We start from the raw sequence: 23,789 nt of genomic DNA on the forward strand, positions 1-23,789 counted from the left end.
GCAGAGCTATTAGCTATGGGGGTATGTCTTACAATGACACATCACTTTGAAGGATGCTTCTGTTATCTCTTATTTACAGTCAAAATTAAATGGGTTACAAACACATCTTCTAATTCTTCATTTGGGGCCATCCATTTTATAATGCACTTGTCTGAAACCAAAGAATATACCCAACTGTGCCTGGCAATCTTAAAATTAAGTAATTGGACAGATAAGGGCATATGCCGCACTAGATAATGTCCTGTCTTTCAATCAGTATAATGAGGCACAGGAGCAACCTTTCCATCAAATGGGAACCAGCCTTTATCCCACATAACATATGCTGGCATCTCTTAGAGAGTTGTTATAATGGTACGTGACAAGACAAACATCCCCCTGTTTCAGAAAGTATTTTTATTTTTTTGTAAGGATAAAAAATGTAAATGTCCAATTTTATGAATATTCAATTTTTCAAAAACAGGATGAAATGAAAAACAAATTAAAGAGAAAGTCTGTTGGATTGTATTGTATTAAATATATAAATTATTCCTTTAAGATGATTAAAATTACATGAAATTATATGATCCTCTTTTATGTTAATAAAAATGGAAATATATTGCCAAAAGAGGTGATCAATATTTTCTTATAAGCATATTAAAGCTTAAAATGAGCATTAATGGCATAATAAAAATTTTATTCAGAAAATATTATGCACTAGACAGCACTAACTTTGCTTTCCTTACATGTTTTTAATCATAAAAAATTCATAAGATAAATAATCTCCACTTAGAGATGAGAAACCTGAGGCTCAGAGAGGTTAAGTAACATGCCTCTAATCATAGAGTTTTAAATGATGGAACCAGTATTCTACTAAAGGATCAGTGTCTCAGAGCTTTAATACTGCATATTGCCCTCCTAGAAAATTATTTAGGAATGAAGCTTTTAGAATTGCAAAGCCCTGAATTTGAATACTAGCTCTGCTTCACATTAACCAAGTGTAATCTTGACTTCTTTGTCTGTAAAATTAGAATAAATAATACCAGTTGCATAAAGTCATTGTGGGAATTAAGTGGAGCAATGCAAGTAGAGAGTTTAGCACTCTGTGATAACATACAGCAAGTGCATAAATGATAGTAGCCACAAAACTTGATTAATAAAGGATCCAAAAATATTTTCTTATGAAAGATTAACAAATGTATTAGAGGTTATAGGATTTATTTTTTCACAACTGAAAGGAAGGCATCATCTTATTATATCACGATTGGGCCAAATCTTGCATTGTGAATAAGACCGTTATCACTTCATATGTTTGTTTTGTGTGTGAAGGCCTTTAAGAGAAGTTATTTTCCAAGTACACTAGAGAGAGAATGAATTCCTTAACAAAATACCACTTGAGCAAACATGTTAGAGGTCATGCTTAATGAAGGTGATGCCAAAAGTTGTTAGTTGAAAGTAACAACCTTACCAAAATTTTAGGTTTGATATCACTAAAACAAATTTTTCCCAGCATTTCTAAAGATAAGAAGACATTAAGGTTGGAAAGCCTTCAGAGTTACATACAAACTACAGGTAGCAAGCACATCAAAAAGTATTCTTATCTTCTAAATATGATACTAAATATAAATTATATTTATAGATTCACAGATGAAAGAATCAGATTGAATCTTTCTTTCTGAAACATGGTTTGCTGTTGCTGTTCTTAAAAACATTTAATTTAATCAAATATACACTGAGATTAAAAAAAAAAATCCAAGTTCTTATAATTCTGTCCAGACAATCAACCGAAGTATACTAAAGCAATCATTTTTGAAATAAATAATACATAATTTTTTAGTAACAGAGTTCCTACAACTTTTTGGTAACAGCGGGGAGGGTCTACTCCTATCATCAATGCCAGAGAAAGTATCTTCCCTCCTCATGAACAATGTTGTTTTTGGATCAGAATTAATTCATATTGTGCTAGTCAACAGATCACAGAAAATTAACCAAGCTCAATGAGGTAAAAAAAGGCCTATATCTGAGATAAGCATGTTATAATTTTTAACTGAAATAAGTTTGCTTAGACCAACTTAATCATTTGATATTTTTGCAATTTTATTTTGAAAATGAATACTTGTTATATCAAAGCAAGTGCATGATTTCTCAGCATGAATTATGTGGTTGAAACCACCAGTCAGATAATGTGCCAGTTCGTTTTTATTTTTGTTTTTCAAGAAAGGGCAACTGTGTTCAGTCCATCACACAGAAACTTCTATTACAAACATAGGAGGCTCTAGGGAATAATCAAAACCAAACAAACACAAGGATCCTGGCTATGTGGTATCTGTGTTCTCTAAAGCTGCAACATATATTACCTCCGTATCCTAATGAGATTTCTGCAAGGCAGAGAAAAAGGAACAATTGTGTTCATTTCACAGGTGGATATAGTAAAACAAAAAACGGTGTTTAAGTCATATCTAGCTCTGTAACTTAGAATGAAATATGAGCTTCTACTAGAACGCAAAAATAAAGGTTCATATAAATGGCTGTGTGTTTAGGAGTCCTGCTTGAGAAAACACCTTTAAGAGAGAAAGTTGAATGTATCAGGTCTGTGTTTGAATTCTGAATCTTGCAAGTAGTTATATTAACCTAGGTAACCTGTTCAGTGTTTCTGAGTCTACTGCCTATTAACGAGCATTGGATTGTAATACCTACCTCAAAATATTATTGTGAGGATTAACTGAAATGTATCTGAAAATGCTCAGCACAGATCAGTATTTTAGTGTTTCTGTTCTTCCTTTATTACAGAATCATCAGTTTTATCTGATAAATTACATGAAATTACATGAAACTTTAAGAGATAATTTATTGATGGCAGTCTCTGTGAATAACTTGGCTTTAAAAACTAATGACAGTACAATTCATAATTCTATTTAGAAGTTAGACCAAGGAATTGACGTAGCCAGAAATGTGGATAAGTGATATTAAGATATCACAGCAGAATTTTAATGGCATTCTGTCATCCATTTAAAATATTTTCCCCCAAATAAAGCACTGAAGTTTGGCAAGACGCAGTAAAAATAAACTCAGAGAGTCTACAAAACATTTTCTTTTTCATAGACAGGGAATAATAAAGAAGAGTTATTATTAGAATCAGAACAATATTTTTGCCTAGAAATTCAAGGGTGAAGGAAAACAGAGTGGGGTATTTCTTGTATAAAAGGCTATTAAAATGGAGTTGGTATTTAGCATAAAAATGTGAACCTAAATTGGAAGAATAGCCATGGTTGAGCTGTGATAAAAGAGCACATTTAGAGTGACACCTAATATTAAAAGAACACATTATAGCTATTTCTGAGATGCTCTGACTCCCCAGGTGGTATAGATCCAAGAGACCCCATCACATTCCCTCCTTACCAGGCTCACCCTGCTCTCCTGCCCATACCCTCCATCCACGTGGCTGTTCGGTTATCCATGTCTTTGAGAGATAAAACAAATTGTGAGCCTTCTAAATCATGGAATCTGCTTAACCATGACTCTGCCCGGTTAAGACTCACAATTTACATTAAAGTTTATATTCTAAACACCAACTTCATTTAAGTGGTGTTCAGTGGATCATATAGTTGCCTCTATTTACCTCTTTTCCATTAATTATGTAAGAATATTCTAAAGCTTTATATTTTCTCTTTTGGTTTTTGACTGTCTTGACACAGAATGCACACACCTGTGTGAGATACATATACACACATTTTTTAGATAAATTACTTACCTCAGAGCATTATTTCCAAGTACATTCAATTATATGCTAAAGTGTCACTGAATTTATAAACCTTTTAAATTTTAAAAAGTTTCTTCTACATACCGGCACCATCTGTTTTAATTTTGCTTGATGGTATACTGGGCTCTCCTATACCCAGTGTATTGGTTGCTAGCACACGAAATTCATATTCCATCCACGGGATTAAATCCACTGCTCTTGCTGCCTCCATGTTTCCTTCAATAATCGGAGGATCTAAATAAAATAAATATTAAATAGAGAATATTAGTTGAGTAACATCATTCTTATAATTCTCTCTTTTTATTTTACTGTTTTGAGAAAATGGCACATGTTCCATTGAGTTGAAATAAAAATAAAAAGTAGGAATGACAAAATGTTAAGTTCAAGGGAGTGAGAGGAGAGGTCCTTAATAGATAACACGCTAGAAAGAGCGATATGCACATGGATCATTTATTTATTAAGTACAGGGTGGGAGCACTGAGATTCTGCATTTCTAACCGGCTCCCAGCTCTTGCTTCTGCAGCTCGTCCACTGTCTACAACCCGAACAGCGAGGGGCTGTATTTTGAGGCAAAGGTACAACTTGTGCAGTTAAAATTTTTATGGACTGCCACTGATGTAGTGTATGGGTAGTGAATGATTTATTACTAGGGTACCTGTATGTTTATACTCTTTTGTAGTTAGCTTTTTAGATTTATACCCAAATCCTTTGGGGCACTGATAATAAAGGTTATAATAATTCATTCAGATTTATTAAGTATTTCTCAGAATTGATGCCACTAGATACTAACAGGAAAATTATAACTAAGGGTAAGATACGTTCAAGACTGCTTATTTAATTGAGGTATGATAAAACATACAACCAAGGCAGGATTATACATTATTTTAAGCTCCCCTAAAATATTCTCACATGTGTTTTTAATAATTAACTTACACATACATATGCATGTAAATACCTGTACATCACTTATTGGAAAATGTGTTCCTTTAGGCTTATATATGACTCATTATCTTATTACTCAAGGAATTTTTATCTGGCACTGCAGACCATGAATAAATAGCTTTTTAAGATGTTGTACCCATCATCACAATAAATGTTAAGCATCCCAGTGCCCAGTTTCTACTTTTAGACAAATTCCTAACGGCTCAGACTATCCCATGCCTCACACTGTCATGTGTGGCACGTGTGGCATAACTCTCCTAGACACTAATTTTGCCATCCAGTCTCTTATTTTGTTAAGAATTTGTTTTATATATATTGACATATATTTTTGACTTTCTGATTAAAAGTTTGGCTTTCCTTCTCCTCTGTTTTAATTCTGCTTCTTTATCTCCTGTTTTCTCTACCCCTTCCTCACACCAAATTGGGATTTGTTTGTCTTACTTCGTGTACATAGGAAGTTATTTTAGGTAATTGGAAGAGGCAAGATGAATTTTTGATTTGCAAAGGACTCTTCATGGAGAAAAGGAAAACACAGAGCTGGTTGTTATGACACTGGGTAGAGTGGCCTCCTTCTTCACTAGATGCCTTTTTATGATTTTGAGCCTCCTATAGAAGGATCCATTGTAGTGGGTTGAATGGTGACTCCCCCCACACAAGAGATATGTCTATGTTCAAATCACCAGAACCTATGAATGTGAGCTTATTTGGAGAAAGGGTCTTGTAGACCATTTTAATTTTAAGACAAATTAAGTTAAGAATCTTTGGATAAGATATCCTGGATTATCTAGATGGGCCCTAAATCCAATGACAAGTGTCCTTATAAAAGAAACACAGCAAAGAGACATATAAAAGAGTGAAATGTGACCACAAAGGCAGAAATTGAAGTGATGCAGCCACAAGCCAAGGAGTATTTGGAGCCTCTGGAAGCTAGAAGAGGCAAGGAATGGGTTGTTCCCTAAGATCCTTGGAGAAGGTGCAGCCCTTTCAACACCTTAGTTTTGTACTTCTGTTGTTTCAAACCATCAGATCTGTGGTAATGTGTTATGACAGACATAGGGAATTAATACAGAGGTTTAGAGGCTGAAGCTGATGGAAATATTTGTGAGTTTGTGAGTCCGGGGTGTCCAAGTAAAAAAGTATAATAGAAGGGTCAAGGAGGCAGTCTGATCCTCTCTCCTGCTTCTTATGCTGCAAAACCCCAGCACCATTTAAATGCTTGAAGAATGGAAATACGGGAACCATTCTAAAGGGTCCCTCTTGACAAAGGCATGGTGTTCTCACGATGGTAAAGGCTACCCTGGGGCTTCTTCCAAGCAGCTGGGCAGTCAACAAGTAGGGGCAGGTGAAGGCTGGATCAGGCAGGAAGAGCCAGATGGATGTGCAGTGAAAACTACAGCTGACAGACTGATTCTGAGCATGTATGAGGATCCAGTATGAAAATATCTCCAAACAAATGGAAGATCAGGAATATGTTCAAAGGGTAGAAATTCATACTTTACTACAGAAAACATTTGGAAGAATGGGGAGAGAAAAAGAAAGAAAAGTCAACTGGTGTCATTTTAGGGTAGGTTTTAGATTCCAGATGAGGAGTAAGGCCTGTGACTAAATGAAGTCTGAGATGAAGAGAGGAAGATGAATAAGCAGAAAGCCTTGGAGTTACAACCATGAGAAGACAGACCTCAGTGGGAAACCCTTGACACAGTGATGCAAACAACTTTCAAAAGGGGAAGCTGGAAGTGGATGTTAGGAAGATGGACTTCCAGAATGTAACTTCCAAATGATTAAGGAAAGAATTTGATATCTATAAGTTAATAATATAGTCTAAAAGGATAGCTAACAGTTGTGAACACCTCTCTTTTTAGAACAAAACCAATTATGATCATTGTTAATACACACTGACATCAATACTTATGAGAAAATAAGTATCTAAAACAAATAAGTTTTTGACATATCTTTATAATACCCCCTCTATAAAACCATTTATATAAGTAATAGGGCTAACTTAGCAAAAAATGACTAAAGCCAATCATTTTATAAAAATGTATTTAGAATTAAAAATGGCTCTGTATATGGCCTGCTTTCCTTCCCCAGAGGGGACAGGACTTTGGATGCATACCACATCATAAGAAACAGGGTTTAAAAGTTTTCTTTCTAACTTTTTTCCAGTCCAATCTTGAGCTCGGTAGCCCATATCACCACTTTACAACTTGAACTTCAAGACCGGCTATGTCCATACCAGGCCACACCTATAATATGTCTCTATGTTGCCCCTTGTTTGTTCCTGGTTATTATTTATGGACATACATATGTTTCTTTTACTTCTTATTCATGTTTGGGAACCACTCAGTGCCTGGTACACCTAGAATGATGTTTTGTAAGTAGAAGTACTTTATAAATATTTGTAAAAGATACAAATAAACTACAAATACAAAAGTTGTGCTTATTTAGAGTCGACAATGTCTTAATGCAAGAAGCACAACCGTGTGTATAACTTTATTGTCTCCTTCAACCCTGAATCAGGCAGGCAACTTGTAGAAGAAAAGAGGGCACTCTGTTACCTTGTCCCACTACAAAATATCCATGCTCTATGGCTCTTATGCCTGTAGTTAGCTCATAAATCATCCTGCCCTGTCTAAAGCAGAGGGTAGACCTCATCGCCATCCTCTTAAGCTCTCTCCCACCCTCTTTAACTCTGATTTGATCCTTTTCAATTTCTCTCCTCCACTGCTACTGTGTTTTACCTCTAGTACACATTTTTATTTATTTTATTCTGAGCCTTAAATGTCCCTATAAAAGGATTTGTACCTTCTCCAACCCCTTCAGCCCTGGTAGGAACTATTGGATGGATTTTATTTTTCCAAAACCACCCACATAGATAGGTTGGAAGCAAAGGTCATCTTTGCTTTGGAAAGAGATTCTTGCTCCAAGCCAAATGCACAATAATCAGGAGAAGAGGGACTTTGTGTTCCCTCTCTTCAGCCAAGTTCCTTGCAACCTGTTTGCTATTCCTGGAGTCAGAAAGAGAGGAGAGTACTTGGCAAAATAGAGGCAAGTACCAGGAATCAGGACTGTGGTCTCAAGTTCCTGAGTTTTAACTGGGTCATTTCTGAGTCAGGCCACTTTTTACAGACAATTTCAGTTTTGGAAATCATATTTTAACTGTATAAAGGCTGTCAGAGGCTTCTTTCTATAAAAAACTAAAATGTTGTATATTAACCTGGTAGCTATTTGAATCTTGGTTTTACTTCTAAGTGTAAATTTCAAGCAAAGGGATACAGAATAAGAGACATACTCCTTACTTTAATATTCAGGTCAAAAGACCCCCTTTAGAAGGTTTTATTTTGATAACCAGCCATGAGTACTAATCTACAGGTCTATTTTCAAATACCTTTAGTCCATAAGGCTCAGAATAAAAAAAATTCTGACTATTCTTTGGAGGAAAAGAGAAGCAAGCCTCATGGGTATCCCAAGGCCAATAGTCACAATTGCCTGGCAACCATGCTTTGTGGTGCTCTGCCTTCAGACCACAACAACTAGTTCCCTGAGCAGCTTCAGAACTAGGCACAATGACCTCCAGACTAAAAAGCAGATGTTTCAAAAATAACTCCAGGCAATATAATCACACCTGTTCTAGATTCTTGGAAGTTGCCATAGTGAGTTCTGCTATTTCCTCGGGGTTTAAATACAGTTTGAACCCTTAGGATCCTCCATCTAAATCTAAAACCCAAGTATTTGGAACTATTCAGAAAGAATTACCCACTTGGGGATCTAGCTGAAAAAGTTGGTCCATTGTTTCAGAATGAAAATGGACAATTAAAGGCCTCTCTCTGGCTCTGACACAACTACTCAGTGTGATGTTAGAGGCTCTAGACCCAACCTGTAGATCATCTGGCAGGACTCAGAGAAGAGCCAGAGGTGTGACAATGTTCCTTGCAGAGAAAGAGAATCGGATTGTTCTCTGAATTCCCAGATAATGTGATTCATTGTTTCTTCTCTATGGAAAGTTTGCATGCTGCCTCATAAAAACCCAGAAGTTTATCTTTGAAATAAGAGCAACAAAAGTGAAGCTATGGAAAGGCAAAAAATAAAACAGTAAATTCTAAAATGTAAATGTCCTACAAGGAGCCTAATGCTTTTTCATTTTTTTAACCTATCAATTTGACAAAGATTTAAAAAGAAAATACTAAGTAAAGGTATGGTGGAAGAGACACTTATATATTGTTGATTGGAATAAAACTTATTCCACCTTTCTACAGCGTAATTTTGTAGTAAGCTCATGGGCTTAAGCATGCGTACACTCAATAATTTAACTCACAAACGTCTATTCTGAGGAAATAATCTAAAATTCAGAGGAACATTTATGTGCCACGACGAAAATTGCAGAGGATTGGTAACAATTAATTCTAGTCTTCCACAAGACAAAACTTTAAATATAAAGACACTTTTCTTCTCCTTTTTCAAGAACATATCTGAGGTTCTCTCAATTGCTCCTCATAGCACAGTTTCCAGGCCATTTTATATTCTGGCCAACATTCCTTTTCCACACAAACACACACACACACACACACACACACACACACACACACACACCATCACCAAGAATATTCTATATTTCTTCCTCTGAAAGTAGCAGCACGGAATCCAACACACATTCTAAACGTGACCTGAGCATCTTGTAGAACCCTAGGAATGGTATCAGGTTTCTGTTGTCCATCCCCAAAAATGTTCCAGAGAAGTAATGCTTACAGTTGATTGTTTTAAAGATCTACAGTCTATTATTCTCATTATTCTAAATTTAATCATTGGAATGCTGAAAGTTGGTATCTTTGAAAAATATTTATTGGACACCTTAACTAATTACCTGCATGAAATTGAATTTAATCCTATACCTTCTTTTTTCAGTGGACACCACTGTAAATAAGAACCACGTGATTTTTATTTCTACATTGGCTATAATTTTTTTTTTCCACTTCCACTTAGAACACAGTCACAATAACTTTACTGACCAACAAACAGGAAGAACATGCAAGATAATCTACAAAATAATAGTTTTTTTTTAGAGGCCATTGGAGAGCTGAGTTTGTGAAGAAATCCAATGAACTAAAGTCATCATCAGTAGAGTCATGGGGAGAGGAGGATTTAGTCATAGACGTTCATAAGAAAAAGGCAGTTTAACTTTTCATAGATATTTAAAGATAAAGTGCAGTCTGGCATGGCTATTTTGAATCCCTGGGAGCCCCAAATCAAGGAGAGTCCTTATCTGTTGACTAATTCTTTCTCCGTAGGCTTTACCAGATGCATTCAAGAAAGTTCGGAAGCCGGACAAGAGTGCTGAGAGACCACCCTTAAAGGCACAGACACCTCAGATCTGCTCAAATCTAAGAGCACAGCAGGAAAATTGAGACCCTGCATGCACTCTGAGCCTTACACTGGATATAAGTGAGTGCCCACGTGTGGCTGGGTGAGTGGTAAGAGGGTAACAGAGATTTGCCTCCCATCTGAGGAGCAGGTGCTTTGGATCTGTGAAGTCTGAGGGAAGGATAGGAGAACTGAGAAAATTCTCCCCCACCGTCCCAGCACTCTGTGCTTTAGACTGATTATCAGACAACAGCTGTCTGGGGCAGGAGCAGGGGAGGAGCAAGAGCTCTCTCTGTTGTCCAAGCTGGAGAAGAAAGCTGAAGTCTGATAGGAAGACTGGAAAACCTCCAGACATGCAATATGGGGGAAAGGTTGTGATCCTGTACTCAAAACACTTATTAAAGCCTGTATAGAACTGAATTTAACAGCAAAGCTCAGATCATCTCAATGACAGATTAGATTGACTCAACCCCTGAAAGAATGACATGAATTTTCCTGGGAAAAAATATTTACTCAGCCTCTTCTGTTCTTTTACACACAATGTTTGAAAATCAATCAACACACACACACACACACACACACACACACACACACACACACACACAGTGTCCACGATCTGTGGAACACATCAAACAATCTAACATATATTTCACTAGAGACCAAGAAGAGCGAGAGTGGGACAGAGGAATATCTAAAGGGATAATGTCTGAGAATTTCCAAGGCTGAAGGAAGATATCACCTCAAAGGTCTAAGATGCCAGTAAACTGCATCTGGATAAATATATTCTCATCAAGCTGAAAAGCAAATACAAAGGGAAATCTTGAGAGCAGCTAGAGAATATGGACACATTAAATACAGGAATATAAGGTAAAAAGAATAGTTGACTTCTTGTCAGAAACAATGAAGGCAAAAAGACAAAGACACTTTATTAAGTGCTCAAAAAAAGCAGCTTAGAACATATATCCAAAAAATCACTTAAATATTAAAAGAAAACTATTTGTTAGTGTAAAAAAAAGCTGAAGGTCTTTGACTTCAGCAACCTGAAGAGTTAGACATGTTAAAAGAAGTTCCTTACTTAGAAAAATTATAACAGATAGAAATCCAGTTCTACAGAAAGCAATGGAAAACCCAGAAATAGAAAATATATTGGTAAGTATGAAGGACTTAGAAACAACTTTCAGCAACTGAGAATAGAAAAGAACTTCCATCCAAGATGCCCTTTATCACCAGGGGCATAAAGGGGGGAAAAAAGCTGTCAACCAAGAAAATAAAACTACCTTTTAAAAATGAAAGCAAAATAAAGACATTCCCAGATAAACAAAAACAGAATTTGTTGGGAGCAGACCTGACTTACAAGAAATATTCCAAAAAGTTCTTCAGGCTGAAAGCAGTTGACCATTGACAGTAATTTGAAAAAAACATCCCAAAAAAATAAGGAGCACTGGTAAAGGTAATTATGTAATTAGAAAAGTATAAATACATATTTCTTCTTTCTTCTCTTATCTGATTTAAAGGCCATTGTAGAGAATATCTATTTATCTATCTTTATCTATCTACTTATGCATCTACCCATACACATATACATATGTATAAATGTATATATACAGTGTGTGTATGTAATAAAATTGTGTTGTTGGGCTTACAGCATATAGAAATGTAATATATTTGACATAACTTTAAGGGACAGGTAGAAGCGAAGTTGTATTACAGTAAGAAAATAACATAAGATGATAATTCAAATTGACAGAAACAAATGAGGAGGATCAGAAATGTTAAATATTTAATATGTTACTTAATATAACAAACTATAAATATATACTTGTTTTCCTTTCTTCTCTTAGCTTCTTTAAAAGACATTCAAATTATAGAAAGCAATTTCAGCAGTTTATTGAATTTGCAACATACATAGGTGTAAAATATATATAATATAGCTGTATGAATAATAATCCATAGCACAAAAAAGGGGCAGAATGGAATAGTGCTAAGAGTAATGTTTCTATATCTCTCTGATATTGTTGGTAAAAATATGAAGTTTATTGTGATAAATTCCATTATACCAGGTAAGCTCTAGAGTAATCATTAAGTTTTTATATTTAGAGAATTTCATTAAATTAGTTGAATTTTTATGCTAGAAAATATTCATTTAATGCAAAAGAAAGCAATAAAGAAGAAATAAAATGACATAAACAAATGGAACATTTAGAAAACAAAAATACAGTGGCAGATATAAATTCAGCTACATCCATGATAATATTAAATATCAATGGATTATATAATCTAATCAAAAGGCAGAGATTGTCAGACTGGATAAAAAATAAGATCCAACTATATGCTGTCAACAGAAAATATACTTTAGATTCAATATACAAATAGGTTGGCAATTGTAAAAGATATAACATGCAAACAGGTACCATAACAAATTGGAGTGGCTATGCTAATATTAGAAGCATCCTATTTAAATGCAAGTCTTGCCTCCCCATCTCCCTTCTCTGTTGTTTATCTTTATCACTAATCACCATGTGACTTATTATATATTTTAATTAGTTGTTTATTATCATCTCTCCTACTAGAATGTAAGCTCCTTGAAGGTAGGGTTGTGGCTTTTCTTTTGACTTTTTTTTTCTCTCTGTTTTATTCAGTGCTGGTCAACTATGTATCTAGGACAGGTTCAGGCCCACAGTGGGAGTTCAATAAATATGTATTTAATGAATGAGCACTATGGGCTCTGATCTAGTTGCTAGGGATAGCACAGTGAATCAAACAAAAGTCTTCCCCCTCATGCAACTTAATTTATAGTGGAAAAATTTTTTTAATGGGAAGCATATTTTAATTGAGCCATATGTTAAGCATAATGTGGTAAGCATGGTAAGAACTAATGGAGATGATTGCAATCATTATTCTTTTTTCAAAGCCAAACCAAATTTTAACCATATGTTTATTTCATTTGCTCTCTAGTATCTATAATTAATGTAAATTTGGCTAGATATAAATTATCATCATTGTTTTATCATTATCATCCATTTTCATTCTATTTAGAGAAGTAGAAACTGCTCATGCTTTATCAAATATCTATACGGTTTTTAAAATTGTTTTTCAAAAGGTCTGATTTTGCCAAGTATATTTATAGATAATTCTTACACTCACAAGCATAATGTAATAGAAATGTTTCACTTGTTTCTAATTCTTCTGAACTTCATACACTTATGTGGAGAATTACTTAATGGTAAAATATATCCTAAACCCTTGTAACAGATTTCAAGTTTATATTTCATTTATTTCCCATGATAGGAAGAAATTATCAAAAAAAAGAGGTGAATCTAAATTAAAACTTCTCAGGGAGCGAAACAAATAAATTCTGTTATGTTAAGATTAAAGTGAGCAGGTTTAAGATATGCTGGGATTAATTCTTTTTCATTTTTTAAAAAACAGGAACACTCTATTCACTTTTGTTTTTTTTTTTTTTTCTCCCCTCTGGTGACAACTGAGAACATATTTCTATGCCTCTTCTTTATGCATGTGAAAGAAATTCTAACAACTGCAAGTTTGGTTAAAAATATTGTCAACAATGACAAAGATAAACAGGTTATTTTATCAAAACAATCCTCTATCTTCCTTCATGTTCTATGAGAAAATACGCTGATGTGTGATATTTGAAGACAAATGGCAATGGTAATAACTTATACACAAGGAAAAGTACCCACTTGCTCTTAATTAGTTTTTGTCTGTTAGAAAATCTTAATATGAGAGAAAAAAAAAGGTTGAGGTGCTAGACTTCTTTAAAAACCTGTTTTGAGGAAATTCAAGCCAGATAAGAACATATTCAGAAAGTAAAAAGTTATGGTAGTAAGATTTAGGTGCTTAATCTTTATGATTAATTGTACCTTTTTTTAGAATGCAGAACTATAGTGCCTATATAATTGGATAAAAAGGGTCATAAATAATAAGTTATAGATGCCATTTTCGAAATCTACCTTCCTTATAATTTTTTCCTAGTACATTTTAGACTTAACACGTAGCTCAAATAAGAAACCCAGGAGACCTCTCTTTGCTTCCCCATTATAGATTTAGACATGCTGCTTCTTCCCCTATAGCTTTAAAACATTTAGTTTGCTGTGGTTTTCTTTACTACTAAAACATTGGGATTGTCTGTTTTAAGAAAATTTTCAGGGTCGATGATAAAATTATTAAAACATCCAGGTTTTTTTTTGTTTGTTTTTGATGAAAGAATTCATCTCAAGGGCTTCCCTGGTGGCGCAGTGGTTGAGAGTCCGCCTGCCGATGCAGGGGACACAGGTTCGTGCCCCGGTCCGGGAAGATCCCACATGCCACGGAGCGGCTGGGCCTGTGAGCCATGGCCGCTGAGCCTGCACGTCTGGAGCCTGTGCTCCGCAACGGGAGAGGCCACAACAGTGAGAGGCCCGCGTACCGCAAAAAAAAAAAAAAAAAAATTCATCTCAAAATATGAACAGATTAATCAAACAAAAAAAAACTCACCTGTCTTTGCATCTTTCCAGTCATCTGAAAGAATAGTCTTGGTCTGGATAGTGTATTTAGATATAGGACTATGATTGTCTGAACCACGGCTCCAAGTAAGTCCCACAGAAGTGGCCCTAATGTCTTCTATTCTCAGACCACCTGGAGGGCCTGGAGGGCCTGAAATGAAAATTTGAGTAATGAATCAATGAATCCCAGCTAGTGAATTAAGTACACATTAGAATACAAAAATGCCCTCTTTGCAATTAATCTAAAGAACATATACACGATGAAATCAGTGGTGTCATAGTCCATTTAAACATAAACTATAAGAAGCAGTAATAATGGTGTTTATGGTTTTTACTAAATGCTTTCGTGATGTCTCTTTTTATGAAAGGAGATAAATTCTGTCCTTTAAAAACGGCATTATTATTATAACAAACATATGATACTCCTTGACTCATAAAATGCATTTGGCATCAAATGAACCTGACATAACAGATTGTAGCATAGCGATAGTTAATGGATGTTTGCTGAATACATGGATCAGAGCTGACAGCACAGTCCAGATATGAGGGTAGTCAGTCGTATGTTTCATTCTGTCTATCCAAAAGGAGGCAGGACATATAATTCTAAACGTTATAGATAATTTATGTTACTTGGAGTAGAAATTTCTGAGAATGCTTGTATGCATCATTTTGGATAATACATTTCATGTTAGTTAAACTAATAGAAATAAATAATATTAAAAGAAATATTTCTATTTATATAAAATGTAGAAAACAACTGTCAATTCAGATAAATGAGGAATGATCTGAAAACATCAAATAATATACTGAAGAGTCTTAGGCCAGAAGAATTATTACTGCAGAACATAAAACAATGTTAAAAATAGGCTTTCAGAGATGCTTCGTAATTCAGTATTAATATTCTTCTCTAAACTGAGAACACTGTTCTGGGTGGTAGAGATGACAAGATAAATGAGACATAACTTTTAGATTTTGAACAGCACTTTGTCTTGAAAAGGGTGAATTGGCCCGGTAAATAAATAACAGTAATAGACAGTAGTGAATGCCAGGATTATGGCATACATGGTATACAAGATACTTATACTTTGCATCATGATTTCTTCTTTGTAAAACTGTAACAAAACGTCCTTTAGGTGGTAATGTGGCATCTATCACTTACAATGCTAAAGAAGGCTCTCAGTTGCCAGAGAACTCCTAGAATAGACATTTCAGACAGTGACATCACTTGTTTTCTTTGTACCAGAAAGGAGGCCATCCCCAACTGAATAGGCATAGTGAGTATAATAATCAACAACTTTTTTAAGTGGCAACTTTTTTTGTTGAAAAAGTATTAAATAAAACAAAGTTTTAATCTTTTAGCTGAAAATAAGTGCCTTCCTATTTAAATGTCAGATCAGATGCTTTGTCTACTTGGTCTTTTTTCTCCGCATGGGCTTTGGTCTTTGCAAAGGTATAGAGAACATCACAAACCTTCACCAATTTCCTTGCGGTTGGTCCCAAGGAGGAAAACGTGTGTGTAGATCGACAAAACTGCATTACTACTAATATTAAAATAACACAGGACACAGCCTATTGATGGTAGTAAATTTTATTTGGAATTAAATAACAAATCAATAAAGGTAAATAAATTTTTGTAAATGTATAATCTGTAATAGTATTCTTGTACTTCCTGATGTTAATTAAAAGTAATAATAATACACCATCCACAATTAATGAAAATAGCCACATAAATTATATAAAACACATTTGATATTCAGAAAGAACACATTGTATTTTTCATATGTAAAAAACACATTGAAATACTATGCACATTCTTGATCAGAACCACCAAGTTCCTTATTTCACATGAAGTATCATCCCAAGTCAATTACTGAGTGGAATATTTCAGAGTTTTAAAATTAAAAATTAGAAATGAAAAATAAAAATTTTAAAAGGAAGAGAAAGTCTTATAGTGAAGGCATTCAGACACCTTTTCTGAGCATAAAGTTATGGCATTCAGAAAATGTTAAAGGGAATTTAAGGCAAAATTGCCATAGGTTAGTCTTTTACCATTAAAGTGAAAATCATTTCCCTACTATTATTCTGTGAAGTTCTTTGATGGCAAATGAATGACCTTCGCAAAGTCAGATTAAAGTCACATACTATTAGTGTATTTGTTGGGACATTATATGCATGATAATTTATCCAGTCACCCATTCACTGAAGAACAATATTTTTGAGCAAAAGACTGTAATTATACTTATGCATTTTTTTCTCTGATACATGCCTGGTCTATAGTGAGTTCTTAGTAAATATTTGGTGGAGACATAAATAAATTTATCACATTGACCTTCAGACAGTTCTGTAAACATAACAGTCATTCACAATACAATCTGTATTGAAATACTGTATCATCATAAGAAGGTGAAATTGAGAAAACAAATGGAAAGGAGTTGGTTGATATTCCCAAAACCACTGTGTGGCAATATTATTTGGTAATGGCTCACTTTGATATAAAGTAGATTTTTCCATCTAGTAATTAAATACAAATATCCCCCAGAAAATACCTGAGAGAAAATATACTATTAAAGAGCAGAGATTTTAGAGTTAAAAAAGGCTTGACTTTAAATCCAGTTCCTTGATCTATCTTGGGCAAGTTTCTCAAATTTACTCAACTTTCATTTTCTCATCTATAAAATAGGAGTAATAAAAATTGACCAGATAGGATTGTTGTTAGGATTGAAAAAAAACCTTTAAAGAATGTAGTGTTAGGCCTGGTCCACAGGAAGTCCTTAGTAAATTTTAGCTATTAATGTTATTATTGTTACACCTGTAAGAGCTTTCTGGGCATCTGAACTATAGGACAGGAGTAATACTTGTTAATAATTAACAGGGATTTGTTTACCCGATTGTTCATTTATCACTTGTTTCCACTCAAAAGTAAGGTATTTCTAGTAAATTTGATGGAGGTGAGGAATGGCTGGGGATGTGAAGGCCCTCTAATGTGTACTAAGGAATCAAGATGCAGAAAAAATAGAGTGGTTCTATGGAGACAAACTGGGCCAGCCCTGCACTGTCTCCCAGAAGGAAGGTTTTCTAAGCAGTGTAGCTGATGTTACTTGTTCAGATTTTCTGTTCAGAATGGAGAAAAAAGTGTTGTGGTAGAAAATGAAATAATGCAGCCACTAGTTCCTCAGCACAAAGGCAGGCATTTAGGAACTGGCAGTCCTTCTGATTCTTTCTTCAGTGACAAAAAAGCAATACATAATTCTGACTCAGAGTCTGTTTGTTTCTTTTTTAAGCTCTCATCACTGTGCAAACACTTTCAAGAAATCTTTAAGGAAAGAATTGAAGCTAGGGAAAATGTAAGCAAATAGACAGCTAGATACAGGTTATTTCACTATTACTCTATCGGTATACCTTTCCAGTTTCTTAGGTGTCCTCAGGCAGATAGCTAATGATTGCTAAGAACACTATATATACCAAATTTAAATTATCATGAAACAGAGAAATTGGTCAGAGGGAAAGGACCTTTGGAATTTGACCTGTATTTTAAATGCATAAGTATATTAGATGACAGATTATTTTATTCATCCATTTTTTTCTGTCTTTTGTTTTTATCATTAATGATCCATAGTGGGAATAAAAAAAGAAGGAACTGGAATATTTCTCTGACTAACCCTGCAAAGGCTTTTCATCAGTTCTCACTATTAGTAAATACTAAAGGAGTTGGAAAGAGAAGAAAATGAGAAAAAGAGATAGGAAGGAGGGGATAAAAAGTTATTCCAAGTATGCTTTTTGGTTTTAGTTTTTATGAATATGGTTTTATCTATACTACTTGCATACTCCCCATGCCCTGGAGTTCTGATATTCATTTTATTAAGCTTATGTGTCATATCCATAAAACAGTGCTGCTATTTTTGTTTTCCGATTCTTCCAAATGCTGACAGATGTCGTTAAGTGTGGACATCACTAACTGTGTTAGGCCTGTCCAGCTGACTAAATTCCTCCTTTATAAATTAACAGTACAGACTTCAATGTTGATTCTTTACATCTTCTTTTCCTTTTCAATATCATAGTGTTCAACCACTACCTTTCTGTACTTCTTCAGGTAGAGGCTGCCACTATGGACTGTTCTTCCTTTTTTATTTGCATTACCTTCTATCTTTCAATTCTTGTTTTTCACCATTATAACCTTTCTCTCTGGCTTTAAATATCTCTCTCAGAGATTACTGACTGAGAAAGCTCCAAAAAATCTCACCTATGGGGGATAATTAGTAGTCTATCAAGATCCTTGTTAGTGTTATGTTTCTACATTGTGAGTTCTTCAAAATCAGGCAAAAGGAGTCTATAATTACTGAGGCTTTTTTCTGTCACTTTTTTTTTTACATAGTGGAGGCTTTGGAAATAGCCAGAATGGTCCTTTATCATCTGTGGTTCAATGCAGTTTCACTGGCCACATCCATATTCTCTTTTCCTAAATTTTTCTAGGTTCTCAATGTTTTTACTATTAAATCACTGACTACAGGCAAATATTGAAAACATTTGGCTATGTAATGCAGGTCACACACACTTTAGAGATCACTGAAGCCAATACCTGTACATTTTACAAAACGTTGCTGCAGTTCAGAAAGGTTATTGCCAGAATGAAACAGTTGGTCTGTGACAGTACAGAAAAAGACAAGAGACTAAGTTTCCTGGTACAACCCAGGCAAAGCGAGAAGAAGCCCGTTTGAAATTCAAATCATGCAGCCCAAACGTGTCTGTCCACAAAAAGCCTGCAGAGAACTACCTGATAACTAGCACATTTATACTGTGCTTCTCTTGGATTTGCCTGCATTTTTAAAAAAGTATGAACTCATAAGAGCATAAAATGTTAGTGAATCCAAAAAAGGAAATTTATATTGTTTATTTTAATAAAAGTAATATATTTTACTAAGTAAGGAAATTTCTATTGTCTATTTTAATAAAAGTAGTATATTTTACTAAGTCCTTATTATATCTGAGTCATTGCTAAATCTTTTATAATTATTACAAATAATGCTATGATGTAGGCACTATTATTTTCACTATTTTACAAATGAGGATACCCAGATATGGACAGATTAAATAAAATAGCCACAGTCATCCAGCTAGCAAACGGCAAAGCTAAGACTTGAACTCAACTGATTTGCCATGAGACTTTTCATTAACTATAGTAAAAACAATCATTTAAAAACAGCATTAGCAGCTTCAAATTCAAAAATGGTATTTACTGCTTTTTCTTAGAGACCTTTTTTGTTGGGGAGAATATGAATTACTTGGGCACTAGTGCATATTGTGAGTAAAATGACAAAAACTGCGATATATTGACTGCAGCTTTTTAAATCATTTTGTGATCTGTTAATTCAGATAAGTGAAGGTAAAGATATCACCCATTTATAAATTCCTACTACATGCCTAGTTTTTTTTTATTATCATGAAGGGATTTGTTAAACTTTCCTGAATTTTACTAGTGTTTTTAGAAAAAAATACCTATGTGTGAACAAAATACAGATGTGATTTCCACTCAGTTTTCTTTCACATGTAAAGTAATTAGAAGGAAAAATGAACATAAATACAATTATTTCTCAATTCTGCCATTTCTTCTTTAGGAATGTAGTAACACTCAGTGAAGTAGTTTTTAGACATTTGAGGAAAAATAGCAGGAAAAAAATTTTCAAAATGATTATTCACACATTATAAGCTGACTGTATTTTCTTAATCAATAACTGAGACTAATTTTCCCATAAGTCCAGTGGGATAGAAGATTTGAAACTGGGATCCTCCAGGATTAAACACGATGGATGCATAGTACCCATGACTATACCCCAGGCGTCACTTGAGTCAGCGCCAATACTTAGGCAGTAACCCTAACGCACCTTCTCCCTCCAAAAGGCTGACTGGCTCTCTAAATACCTGTAGTTAGAACTGGACCCCAAAAAACTGCTGGTCCTTCTTGGACTCCACTCCGCATAGCACACATTTAATGCAAGCCTTGGCACTAAGCAGGAAAGACATCTCAGTGTCATCTTATTTCCATTTGTAATTACTCCATAAGTAATTAAAAGCAAAGCACCATATATGAGTATCTCGTGGTTCACTGTTTATTTTTACCAAAAGAGCAAATTTTAATGAAAAGTTTAAATGTTAAGAAAACAAAAAACTTTCAGTACAAATTATCATCCCTTTTAAAATAAAATAATCTGAAAATAACAATGCTGAAACAACATCAGTTATTATCAAGGCACATGGCTTCTTCTTTACCAAAACATGTCAGTTAGAGTCTCTTTATTACTACATGCCCGTTCTTGCTCTGAAAATTAGTTAAGACAACAGCTTTATTATAAGGTAATAAAACACAAATTTGTGTGCTCTTGTTAAAGCGTTAAGACTGTACTAAGATGAAACTGAATATTAAACATCTCTACCATTTAATAGGAATATAGTAGTTTTTCAACCTCTAAAATTGGTATTTTAACCTCTTACATTGTTAAAAATGAACATAGATCACTATTAGAAATGAGAATGAGGATAAAGGAGCTAAATGAATCTATGTAATTCTAGTTGATATTGAAGCAGTTTATCTAAACAAAAATATTCTCCTTTTCCTGCCACTTGTCATAATTGTTATGTGGTTTCCTTTCTAATTTTTATTCTGTCTTTCCAAAACTATATTCCTATCTGATCTTGGTGGTATACTTTCAGTGATGGACTATGGACCACAATGCTCGTTTATGCACATCTCCATGGCAACATTTATGGATATGTGACAATTTTGAATTATTTTAAAATATCTTATTAAAATGACAGTTGCCCTAGATCTCCAGTCTAAATCCTAAGATGCTTCCTTCTATGACAATAATTAACACTAGAAAATGAAAAATGGTGGAAATAAGTAACATTTTGAGCCAGAGGCATGTATTCCTTTATGATGACTAATCAATTATTTTTTAACTACATACATATTTAGGGGTCATTACATATCTCTCAAAGCTTTCCTAAGAGTTCTTCCAACCACAGATGGGAATTTTAGAGTTACTAAATGAGAAGTTCATATAATATCCCACCCTTAACCATAAACCTGTTTAAGAAGAGCAAATTATTTCTTGTGAAGAAATAAGAATTTTAAGCATGTCTCTTTGACCAAAGGGCAGAAATGAAAATATTTTCAAATAATGAAATTCAAGCAGTTCCAGAAAGAATTATATACACTTCAATTTTAATCTGCCATTTCTGTTCATGTCCTTCCAAAAAGTCTTGACCTTCCTCTCAAAACAAAAGATCCAAGAAGGCTGATGCTAGGAGTTAACAGAATTAAATATGCATACGTGCTGTTAATGGCTTAGTCATCTTCACTTAAATCTTGCTACTGAGATGACAGTTTTCTCCACATGCTGACCAATTTCACTTCCCAGTCCCAGGAATTGTTCCAAAAACCTTACAGAGCCATGGGTGGTCTTCAGTTGTTTATTGCTGCTTTTGATCTTTTCTTGCCAAAGAATATATGTGGCACCAGGATACAAAAGGCCACTGGAATAATGCCCCTTAGCTTACATCCTAATTAAGATGACTCATTAGTGAATTTGACAACAACAGTGTTCATTACCTGCTTGGGTAAATCAAACAGTCCATTCAGTGGCAACACTCCTGTATTATAATTCACCAGTTCTTCATTTTTTTTTTCAGATAATGAGCTAATTTCTGAGATATGTAATTTCAAAGAAAAACAGGATATGAAAACACAAAAATTTTACTTGGCCATTATATGATGTACTGGGTTAGTTCAGTAGGCATTTTTCAGATATTAATGAAGCTATGCAATTATATTTTAAAATATCATTCTGCTCAAAGTATGTTTAAATGTTCAAAAAGGAAAAAAATCCTCTAAGAACTAGATTTTGGCAGGGGGAACTGCAGAAGCTACAAGATTGAGTTAATTAGTAAAATCTAATATAATATGTTAAAAAAAAAAAAAAAAGGTTTTCCCACAAAGAGTGAGTGTCAACGATCACCAGGTTGGAGGCAGGCTTGCACAGACGGGGAGAAAAGGATCCGCCATGTTTTTCTCTCCATCTTTTCTGTTTTTACCTGCAAGAGGAAAGATCAAGGCTGAAGGGCAAGTGTGGATGCCCATTTAGGAGCAGGAAGCCATATACTTCAGGAATTTGCCAAGTATCCTTAATGGGTAAGTTGAAATAATGAACAAAGAAAAACATCTTCTAAACACTGTAGATGGGAGTCCAAAAAGGAGAAGGCTGAAGTGACAAGCCTTGGCCCAATCAAACCTGTTTCCCTCAGAAATAGTGACTGACTTTGTAAGGAACAAGAGTTGTAACTGGATCCCTTCCTCCCCTTAAAAAAACCCTCAAATTCCTAGAGCCTTTGTAATTCCACTCCACATAGTACAAGTCTACCTACCCAAACCTATGCTCATGCCTTCAAGGCTTCTAAGTAAGAAAAAAATCCTGAGGATAAATTTAAGCAGTGATTTATGAAATTTAATCAGAGGTTGGGGCTGGAAGTCATGGGAACCTGTGTCTTGATTAATATTATATTTATTGTTTATGTCTATATAGACATTAATAGCAAAAGGGAGGGAAGTAAAAGAAAATGTTTATAGAAAGTCATCATGGGCAACGTGTGAACTGGAGCTGTTCTTCTCTTTCATAAATATGGACTCTGAGGCTTATGATGATTAACCGACTGGCCTAAGACCACAGGTTATTCAGCAGGTGAAGTGCATTTCTAATCTATGTTTGCCTAATGCCAAAAACCATACATTTTCCATTGTGCCATGCGGATCTTTTAATGACTATATGCATATATTAGTATAACTATATTATCATAGAAAAGTATGGTATTAACAAGATGATCATCCTCCTATGTTCCCTAACCATAACTAGGGATAGTTTGATTATTATAATTAGACCACTTTATAACTACTAGTGCCCCCCTGGTTATAGTTATTTAAGTAGGAGAAATAGTATCTAGGAAAACTGCTGACTGCTTATTGCAAATTTAGTCCTATGATAAATGGTAACAAAGGTCACAAAAACGCACTTGTCTCTTACATTTGTCTTTCAAACATAAGAGATTTCCAAGTCTTTTGATGAGAATTGAAATTGCTAATTTTAAATATATTCTTTTTTTCTCCCTTTTAAATGAAGTTTTGGTAGTTTTGTGGAGAGAGGGGGCAGTGAACAGTCACACAGGGAGCCTCCCCAAACTGTTGCACATTGGAGTGCCATTTC

General features: G+C 34.5%; 1 protein-coding gene across 4 annotated transcripts in view; it reads right to left on the reverse strand.

The window, feature by feature from the left end:
- CNTN1 (contactin 1) overlaps positions 1 to 23,789 on the reverse strand; it is a 376,722-nt gene that overhangs the window by 70,642 nt on the left and 282,291 nt on the right. For all 4 annotated transcript variants that reach the window (XM_019934617.3, XM_073788827.1, XM_073788825.1 and 1 more), the window contains 2 exons: positions 14,531 to 14,689; positions 3,821 to 3,970 (listed from right to left, as the gene is read on the reverse strand). In XM_019934617.3, the coding sequence (XP_019790176.1) occupies positions 3,821 to 3,970; positions 14,531 to 14,689 (309 nt within the window). The remainder of the gene's footprint in view (positions 1 to 3,820; positions 3,971 to 14,530; positions 14,690 to 23,789) is intronic.

The sequence above is a fragment of the Tursiops truncatus genome, chromosome 11 (genome assembly GCF_011762595.2).
Source record: "Tursiops truncatus isolate mTurTru1 chromosome 11, mTurTru1.mat.Y, whole genome shotgun sequence".
NCBI classification, from domain to species: domain Eukaryota; kingdom Metazoa; phylum Chordata; class Mammalia; order Artiodactyla; family Delphinidae; genus Tursiops; species Tursiops truncatus.